The sequence below is a fragment of the Ambystoma mexicanum genome, chromosome 6q (genome assembly GCF_040938575.1).
Source record: "Ambystoma mexicanum isolate Mex_15411 chromosome 6q, UKY_AmexF1_1, whole genome shotgun sequence".
Lineage (NCBI taxonomy): Eukaryota > Metazoa > Chordata > Amphibia > Caudata > Ambystomatidae > Ambystoma > Ambystoma mexicanum.
The window spans coordinates 297,647,680-297,658,092 of record NC_090937.1 but is presented as its reverse complement, the minus strand read 5'-3'; the positions used below and the strand labels follow the sequence as shown (position 1 = coordinate 297,658,092).

Below are 10,413 nucleotides of genomic sequence, written 5' to 3'. Positions count from 1 at the left end.
AGCCGATGGCCTACCTCCACTAGCCGGGGACGGCTATATTAGTGAGGAGCATTTTGTTACTTATGAGTGTTATTGAGTCTGCGGTGTATGCGACTTTCAGCAGGATCCAAGGTTCCGTAGCCAGTTTGGACCCGGTTAGTGTCCGAGGTCGTTGATCTTGGTCGTGTGGGGTTTGCATGGTTCAGCATTGCCGGGTTATACGTTCATCGTTTCGGCCCCCAGCCTTTTGGGCGTCTATTGTTCTTGTGCCATTTCCCAGATGCGTGCGATCTGTCTGGGCTGGGGGGCCTGCGGGGGTCAGGGCGTCTGAGCTCTGATTGGGGCCGTTCCGAGGTTGTTCTGACTAGCTCCTGCTGTTCAAGAAAGCGCCACGCTGCATTCGGGTCCTCGAAGCTGTGCCAATGTTTGTCGACTTGGATACACCAGGTAGCGGGAAACTTTAGGTAGTGGCAGTGCTCAGAGTCTTTCAGGGCCTCAAACATCGGGTTAAATTCCTTGTGGCGCCTAGAGACCTCCATCGAGGAGTCGTTGAAGAAGCGAATGTCTGCGGGCACAATTTTGATGGGGCCAGCTGCTCTGTATGCTTTGAGGATCAGCATCTTATGTTGGAAATTGAGCAGGTGCATAGTCACGATCCTGGGTCTCTGGCCAGGTGGAGGTTTGGGGATGGGCGCCCTGTGCACCCTCTCTATTGTAAGGACTTGTGGGTTCTCTATCTTGAGGGTGTCGTGATGAAAGCCCTGCATGTATTCCTCTAGGTTCGCCACTTCTGCGTTTTCGGGAAGTCCCACCACCCGCAGGTTGTTTCGGCACAAGTGATTTTCTTTGTCGTTGATTTTCTCACCCAATCTCTGCACCTCTCTAATGACCCCGTCGAGGTCTGCTTCAGTGGTAGTGTAGTTGTCTTCCAGCGCACTGATCCGCTGCTCATTGTCAGTAATGCGCTCGGCCTGTGCAGTCAGACGGGTCTGGACCTCTTGTAGGTCCCGCTTGATGTCTAAAACTGTGTTGTTAGTTTCTTGCGTCCTTTGCCCTATAATTCGCATCTCTGCCAGAATAGTTTGTAATTGTGTTTGTACATCCATCTCAGCTTTATTGCAGTTAGATCTCCTCGGCTGGTCGAGTGCGCTGCCCCCTGATGGCTCTATTGATGGTGGGGAGCGAGTGCTTTTTCGCATTGCCCGAGTGATTTGCAGTGCCTGGTCTGCCAGAGTTGGTGTAGGCAGTGCGTCCCACAGTCCTGGGACTATACCACTTGGAGGCTCGCCGTCTGCGCCGGTTTGCGTGTGAGCCTCAGGGTGGGCTGGCGCCCTTGTTCGTAGGCTGGAAGGGGCCCGTTTTTGGTGGTGCCAGTGGTGCCTGTCGGGGCCCGGGAGGGGGTCCCTTTGGGGGGGAGTCCCTGGATTTTCTCCTTGCCTGTCCCAGTATGCGTGGTGGGGGTGTTGCAGGCAGTAGGGTTGTAGGTCTTCGAGTGTGCCTTGGCGGGGGGTCTTAGAGACCGGCCTGCCTTATGTTGTGGGCCGTGCCTGAGGGGCCGGCCAGCTGGATGTGAGCGGTTGGTTGTGGTTTGGCGCCCTTTGTGTAAGTAGGATGGCTGTGGGGATGTCGACTTCTACAGATTTTGGTGGGGGTCTGGGCCACTCTGCCCAGGGTTTGCCCGTTCTCTCAGGCTAGTGTGCGGGGGTGTGTTTCCCCTCTCCCGTGTCGGTTGTATGCTCCTCTTGGCTGGGTCCAGCTGGGGTGCGCCGAGGGCGGCCTCGCGCCAAAGAGGTATCAGTGGGGTGATCATCCTGTCCTTCTGTTGTCCCCTGATATGCGTTGTGGTGCTGAGGATGGGATGGTATGGTGGGAGGGGGGGGTACCGTACCACTTGGGATATGTTTGTGATAGAGGCCTTTAGTGCATATAGGATGGCCTCTGCGCACCCAGGCTCCTTCCCCCAGCCCCTCTTACTTGGTGTATGCGCTACCGGAGAGGCTCCCCTCCGCTCCCAGGCTCAAGCGTCACCGGCTGCTGGTGGGGCCCCTCTGCTGGGCAGAGCGTGATTTCCTGGTGCCCTGGTCTACGGGACTGCCGTCTGTAGGGGAGGCTGTGGCTCTCGGTATGTGTGCGTCCGCGCTGGTTGTGGTGTGCTTCTGCCCAGCCCCTCCTGTCCGCCGCACACAAACAGGCGACCGGTGGGGCTCAAGCTGCCGAGATGCAGAGGTCGGCGGGGCCGGTCCTTTGTTTCTTTGGGGAGGGTGTCCGTCCCCCACCTGAGGTAGCCTGGAGCCAACTAGTGCTTTGTTTGTCTCGGTCTTTCCCTGAGAGCTGAGTCCAGGTTTTTGGCGGGCTTGTGCTGTAGCAGCTTGTGCAGGGAGGCAGCCTGCCTTATCTCGGAGAGACCAACTCCGATTTACGTGCAACCAAGTTCAGTAGGATCCTGCTGCTATTATTGAGATCAATCCATGTTCATGCTGGAGTGTTCTATCGGTATTACCGCATCCTTTTCGCCGTTCCGTCCCCGCGCTTCGGGAGCCCCTTTACCTTGCGGCCATCTTATCTTGCACCGCGCCCCCTAGCGGTCTCTGGACAAGCAGCATTTAATTTATAAAAGAAAGAGGAATCAGAGATCCCTGTCACGTGGAAAACAGGATTTTTAAACATCGAAAAACAAAAACAGCCTGCACATGTGTGTGCAAATAAAAACGGCTTTCAAAAATAATACTGAAAATATCACTGCCCACAGAACAATGTTAGGAAAACAAAACATGTTGTATGGGTTGACAAAGAGCAATGTATATTATGTTTCACCCACAAAACTTCAGTGACATTTGAAGAGCCGCTTTGTCTTCATGAAAAAAATGTCAGCCCAAGGCAAACCCTTTTGCTGGCTTAGGGCAAAACTGTCATGATACGCCGTTTACACCCCTTTTGGACTTCCTGGTCCATGGTGCACCGCAACATTGGAGCCGCTATCCTCCCAACATGGGCGCCGGCTCAGACACGTAGCGGTTCAGCGTTTACGCAGGAATTCTGGCTTCCTAGAAAACGGGCACGCCCCCGCTGTGCTGCGCGTCTCAACGCTCCCTTTCGAGTTTGCAGCTAGTGTGCTCGCTGTTTCCTTCCTTCTCAGAGAACCTACCACCCGATATTCTTTCCCTTCCTCTTCCTTCTTGAAGTGCTAGCCCGGCCTTCGCCTCCACCTGAGGCTGCTCTTTCCATCCTTCCTGGAAACCACTCGGTACTTCCACGCTCGCTGCAATCTCCCTGTCCTCTGAGAGCTGTGCTGTTCCCTTCCTGGTTCCACGCATCATCCCGGACATAGGCTACCTGATTCTTACCTTCCCGGAACCCTGAACTCCTGTCTCCTCCCGAGACTGCCTACGGTCTCCACACTGGATACGAAGACCACCGCCCTTACCTGTATAAATCGCGGACGTCCCGGAACGCTGAAAGTCCTCCAAAGAAGAAGATTACCAAGGACAAACAGGTGAGAACAGGAGCTGAGTGTGACAAAAACATCACAATGAAAACTCCCACTTCCAGCCTGGATATCACATCTCCCATATAATGACCCCAGCAATAGAATTTCCTGCCGAAGGTGTTCAAGGCCCAGTGTCCTCCAGAACTGCTGGCTCTGAAAGCGAGGGCTTCATGGGAAGTCATCCTTGGCTGGAGCATGACTAAAAGGTGTGAATACTGGGAGCTGCAACTTCAAAGAGCAAGCTTCCAGCACAAAGGAGACTGATAAAAAAAAAACTCTTGGCACAGGCTGACCCAGTGAAAACAAATGGCCCATTTGTCCCACATGAACATTCACAATTAATTTAAAAGGACTATTATCATTTATGCCTTTTTTCTCAGCAACCCTAATGTGGATTGAAGTCATTTTTGTACAATTTCTTATGTAATTTCCAGGGGATTTTGGGGATTTAAATGCAACTACCTGTGACTCTTGGAACTGTAATGGCCAGGTAGACATGGTTTCTGACTGATCTGAACCTGTTCCAAATGTGAGAGTTGGTGAGCGGGCGGATAATGAAATTAGGGATATGCTTAATAACGTACACATTCATAACTGTTGTATTTTTATGGAAATGGCAGAACTGTGCCACATGGCCATGATACATCATACATATTTGGTGACTTATCTAATTCTCCATGATTAGCTAAAACAGAAAATATGTTTAGTCTGGCAGTTGCTAGTAAAATTATGAGGTTATGATAGATAACTGCTTTTTGCCAAAAAGTTGAAAGGAGAACAAAGGGACAATGACAAATGGTAATAGACATATGTTGCTCCAAACCCCTAAATCAATCCTGACTTGGAGGCTGTGTTGTGGCAGGGCGAGTGGGTAACTGTCCAATTCTAGTGGCAGGGATTATTGCATGGTACTTCCCAAGATTGTAAAATTGGTGATGTCATTTCTGCTATATAAGGGGGACTACACTAGGACAGAGGACACACAAAAACCAGGGAGACAAAAAAAGGAGACAGACAGGAGGACATAGGGAAGAGACAGACCACCAGCAAGGCTGCTGAAAATGACCATGTGACAGTTGTAAGGAGACAGCAGAGGAGATTGCCGGGAGTGCATCTGGGTGGAGCTGTCTATTTCTAGGAGGGTCTCAAAGCTGAATAGGTCCTGTGGTGGAGAGGGGAGGCCATCTTTGACAGTAGAGTGATCAGACCCCTGCCCTATCTTTCCAGAGTGTCCTGAGATGCAGCCGGCATTCCTGAACCTTAAACAGAGGCTTGCTATGTAAATAGAACTAAGCCCTGGAAAACCAAAAGGTGGGGGGAGTCTGCTTGCCTTGAATCCTTTCCCTTTATAGTGGGTTGGGGTGGGAGGAACTGTGTAGATCCTTAGCCTATGTAACCAAAAATATTAATTAATTCCCCATTCGGCATAACACTATGGTGTGAATTTTGTTAAAATGTGAAATTAACAAAGCTCACTTCCCAGTGTGCGCTGAAAACTATAACCAATCATTTATTTGGGTAATCCTTGTTGTCTAGCTGACCCTGACTTCCTAAGGAAGAGGGGTGTCTTTGTTCTTAAATCAATTCAACCTTTTTATCCAGCTTCCCCAACACAGGCATTTCAGTAAGAGGGTGTGTGGGGGGGGGGTCTGAAATCCAAAATTCCCCAAAGCATTCACATTTTTCTGTCTGACTTCCCAACATAGACCAAAGCAAAGGGGAGGTCTGAAAAACAAAGCGATAAATCACCCTGTGTTTGTTTTAAACCAAACGTTTGGGCGAAATTATATTATTGATCAGTGTAATTATTTCGTGAAGTAAAATTTGCAGAAAGTAAGAATTGTGTGGGTTCTTTTTAGCTCACTTTTGTGATTTATTTATGCTGAGAGAAGTTTATTGTGTTTTGCCACGGATAAAGTGGTGCTCAACATTTTTGTGCTAATTTCTATTACTGTTAATTTAAATAAATACCAATATATTTCCCGTACACCGGCCTGGTTCTTGGCTCATTGTTAGCTCAGGGGCTAGGGATCCAAGGGCATGATATGTGTCTGAGATAGGGCTAAATAAAGAATCTGTTAAACAGTTTGTTGAATAACCACTTGATTCGGGGGGGACTTCCTGTGTTGAGGGTGGCTTCTCAATAAACCGTTACAAAGTGGGGGCTCGAGTCAGCATTTAGCTTCCTGTTCCTGACCCATGACATGTACATTGTGACAGTCTATTCATTTTGATGCAATTGCATGAAGGTGGAGGGAAAGCCATCTTTGTTTCGTTACAGTGCTGCTAGGACTTGACTCCTGAGTTCCAGGGAGGTGCATAGGTAGAAAATTAAGTGTGTGTAATAATTTGTTTGAGTGAGGAAATCCAGCAGGAACAGGGCCAGTTTGCCCCTGCATAAACAAAGTTTTATTAAAGTGCAATAGACCAATTGTGAAAATGACTACCGTACAAATTGGGGAAGCCAGGGAACATCTCCTAATTAAAGTATTTCTCAAAGGAGAATGGGTTGAGGACGATGCAGGAAACTAGCAAACCAGAATTGTGCAGGAGGTTACCTCAGCAAGCAATGATATTTGTCTTCAAGCTGGCATATTGCACAAAGCACTTGAGGCATTTTATATGACTGCAACTGCTGGTGATGAACAAATACAAATGGCTCAGCTAACTGCTCAGTTATATTTTCATTTGCTTTGCATAGAAGAGCGTTGGCAAAATAGTGAGGCTAATAGGAGGAATCAGGCTGGAGACCTGTCACAGGCCCAGGATCGTGTTCACCAACTCAAAGATGAGCTGAAAACACTGCAACAAGAGAGTGCCTAGGGTGAAACACAGTTCTGTGCACTGAAAAAATGCACATAAAGAGTGTGCAGAAAATCTGAGTATACTGCAACACAAGCTAAATGACCAGGCTGCTCATAATATAGTCATTTTGGATGACATTATGGCCATTCAATTGCAAATAAAGCAGTTAAAAAATGAAAACAGTCAGGTCATTAGCAAAGGGGTTGATTCCCAAAATGACTTTGATCAGATACATTAGCAGGTAAGTACACTGAAACAACACAGGACGCAGCTAGCTCAGGAAAAAGGCCTCTTCGATCAGTATAAAAGTGTCATATTATAGAGGATAAATCAGCTGGAAATGGAAGTAGAATAGGGACAGTCAGGTTCTCAGGAACTGAACAGAATTAGAGAAGAAAGGAACGAGATTGTAGAGTGAATGAGGCAAACAGAAGCTGAACTATTAGAGGCAGCAAAATGTATAAATGAACAAGAGAAACAGATTAGTCTCCTGAAGGAAAAGCGCCTTGAATATGCACGCAGCTTACAAGGCTCACAGATGGCAAATTAATCACTTCAGCAGGAGGTGCAGCAATCAAAGGATCAATTGGTAGCTCAGAGCAGGTGCATGAGATTAATCAGGCCTTAGTGTCAGAATTAGAAAGCCAGCTCTCTGACTACAAACAGCAAATAAAGAGAGACACCGGCGTGAGAGCCTCACCAAGGAAATCGGAAATTATAAACAGGACCTGAGGCACCCTGGCCAATCAGGATATGGGAAAAGGCCCACTGATCAAGGTATGGCGCCCCTCTCAGGAGGGGCCCCATGCCAGTCATTTATGTCCTCTCATGCACAAATGGGAATTAACCTCATGCTTGCCACCTATCCAGAACAGGGCAACATGAGGCAGTTTGACTTACCCAGGCATAACCCAACTGATCAAGAAGGCCAGTCTCTGTCGGAAATTGATGAGTATTCATCTCTACCACACAGAAGGGAAAGTGGCCCGACTAGTGTGTCCTGGGAACTAAGGAATAAGTAAGTACTTCAGACCATGAAAACCCTTATGAGGAGAAAGTCAGGTAGTTAGATTGGCTGAAGATGCGACTATAAAGAGACCACCTTGCCCACTTCGCTGAAGGAGAAAAGCCCGACCCTCAGCCTATGAAGGGCATTCTACAACCTCTGTATATTCAGGGGAAGGGGGGATTTCCTCAGACTCCCTAGTAGAAGGCATGAGGAAACTGGGTTCTATCCTGGCCCGGAAAGGAATCCAGGCGAGATGAGTCCAGACCCTGTGGTTCTGGGAGGTATTCCCAGTCTCATAGAGATAGGGAGCACCTAGAAGACGGGGAAAGGAGTACTGGTAGAAGTTCTGAGTTAGAAGGTGAATGGACTCAGGTGCATAGGAAGAAGAATCCAGCAAAGCAGAGCAAGGGTTTTATGAAAGACCCGATAAGACAAATCAAAGCCATAAAGAGCTTCCTGAACCCATATCAAAAGAATGCCAATTATTCGGTGTGGGAGCACCTGGAACTTTATGAGCAGATGATGGCATCATTTCAGATCAGGAACTATGTGAATGGTATAGCATTTGCTAAATGGACATTCTTACCTGAGTACTCCAGCTTCTTTGCAGGACTGGGGGACCAGGATCATCATAAATGGTCCACTTATAAGGCAGCCATATTGAAACATTTTTCCACACACAGGAAGCCACAAGAGGCCCGTAAGGCTTCATTTAAGTTGCAGTGTGGGGAAGATGAGGCGCCGAGGGAGTTTGTGCAGGAGCTAAAGCGCGCATTTGCTCAGACTTCCCAATAGGTGAACACCCATAGTAGGGAGTTCATAACTACATATTTCCATGCTCTACCCAAATACATAATGACTCAATTGGTGTGTGACTTTCACAAGCATAGTACCCTGGATTGGGTGATTGAACAGGCCACCAGGATTTATGAGGTCTAAAAGTCGTCTGAGAGTAAAAATACTGTCAAAACCTCCAAACCATCTAACACCCCTCCTGCTGCAAAGGTGACAGAGGTAAAAACTACCCGTCTATTGGATATGGAGACGGGGGGGCCTAAAAGTAACCCACCTGCCAACAAGCAAAATGGAAAGCAGAAAGGACCCCCCAACCCAGTGTCACGACCCTCACCCCAAAGCCCCCCTGGCCTACCTATGGGCCAGGGGGAGCCTTGACCCCAGTCCCCACTAAATCCAAACCTAGGCCTTCTTGGGGCCAGTCCTTGTGCCTTTGGTGCCAGCCTCATATTTAATAATGAGTTTGTGCTTGGGAACTACTTTTTGTTACTGTCATTCAAGGTGGAAGCATCCACAGAATCAGGTTTCTTGGAACCTGGCTTGCAGAAGGATGGTTTGGGTGTAGTACCTTGGCCCTCTTTTACCTGTACTTCTTTCTTGAAGCTATTTAAACCACGCCCGACTGGACTGACACGCTTCGCGTTAGTTTGCAATTCAGCAAAGTGACACTCACCCTGTTCAGCTCCAGCCACGAACCTCAAAGGAACAGCATCTGCAGAAAAAGGAAGAAGACATCGTTAGAAAAGGTTGCAGCTTACCTGAATTTCATCATTAGTGGTCCTCAGCTCTTCTGACCGGTATCCTGGAACCAGCGCTCCTTCGGATCGACGGACCTGCAGAAAGGGAGAGACTAAACATTAGACATTTTGCACAATTAACGATCTCCGCCAAAGGCTTACCTTGCCACTCGCACTTCTTTCAGCAACACCTCTGGAATGCTACACTCCGGCACTGCGACCTGTGAAGATAAAAGATAACAGGTTAGCAAAGGCAAGGCACCTTAGCGCTGCGTAAAGCGCCTACTCGCCACGCCAAGGCGCTCCTAAAAAACGCTAATACTTACCAGCGAACCCCGAATCCAATCTTCGCCACGAATTAGACTTCCACGTACCTAATTCCAGAAGGCATGCTAGGACAGCAAAACACCAAGCAATAAGACCTACCTGAAAGACTCACGTCGGGCCGGCATCAGTGAAATAACTCGACCGCCATTTCCCGCAAAGCACTACGCGCCCCTGCCAAGACAGCAGGACGGAGAACCCGCCAACATCAAGAACAAGGTGAGAGGAAGACCAGAGGGGCCGCAGGCATACCGTGTGGTGGGAGGCTGTTAATCCCAGCTGCCTCGGTCCTGAACATTGTTTACCTGTATTTCTGACAGGGTTCTTCCGCTGGTCACTACTGGGCATCGCAAGGAGGGATACCTGGACTCCGATTGCTGGGTGGCGCCCCCGTGGAACCAGGTGAGTGTAACAGAACGCAAAGCCTCCAAACTAAAATCCACCTGGGCGCCATGGAAACCTCAGAACTAGACCAATTGGCCCAACTGATAGGAGAATTACACGCCGAGGTTCATTCTGCCCGTCAGGAGACCAATGCTCTCCGAAGGGATTTAATTGTGACTAAGGAGCGCACAGAAGACCTTAGCAGACAATACTTGCAATCACAAGCAGGCCAGTCACCTCTGCCAGGAGGCAACCCAACGATGCAGAACCCTACTCTGCCTTCCACTTCTTCAACTCCGGTGCAAATTACTCTACCAGGAGCAGTTCCTTTAGCTCCACCGGAGCGATTTACAGGCGATCCACGGAAATATGCCTCTTTCATGACTCAATGCCGCCTTCACTTTCTTTGCAGGCCAGGAGCATTTCCAAATGACCAAGCTCGGGTGGCCTTTGTTCTTTCGTATTTAAGCGGTAGCGCAGCAGATTGGTCAGTACCATTGGTGACCCATGATGATCCTATATTACATGACCTTTGGGGATTTCAGAGGGAGATGGAGATACTGTTTGCCCGTCACACTCGAGAAGAAGCAGTGGACAATGAACTCCTTTCCCTCTGACAGAGAAATCAGGATTTGTTAACATACATCGCAACTTTCAACAGATTGGTCGCTGAAGCTAGGTGGCCTGAAAACAAAAGAACCATGTTGTTTCATCGGGGTTCAAGGGGAGAGTTGAAAGACGATCTAGCTCAAGTAGTAGACCCTCCTCGAGACTGTTCGGAGTTCATAAACTTAGTCCTGCAATTAGATCACCGGCTGCAAGACCGAAAAGCAGATCGCTCCAAAATGGATCCACGTGCAGTGTAGAGAGACAATGTATCTCGTGCACAAGAA

General features: G+C 48.7%; 1 protein-coding gene across 1 annotated transcript; it reads left to right on the top strand.

Moving 5' to 3' along the window:
* The first annotated feature begins 9,588 nt into the window (after nt 1-9,588).
* On the top strand, nt 9,589-10,137 carry LOC138515209 (protein LDOC1-like). Its single transcript, XM_069630168.1, has one exon. It carries the CDS (start codon nt 9,589-9,591, stop codon nt 10,135-10,137), a length of 549 nt encoding a protein of 182 aa, XP_069486269.1.
* Nucleotides 10,138-10,413: the final 276 nt, after the last annotated feature.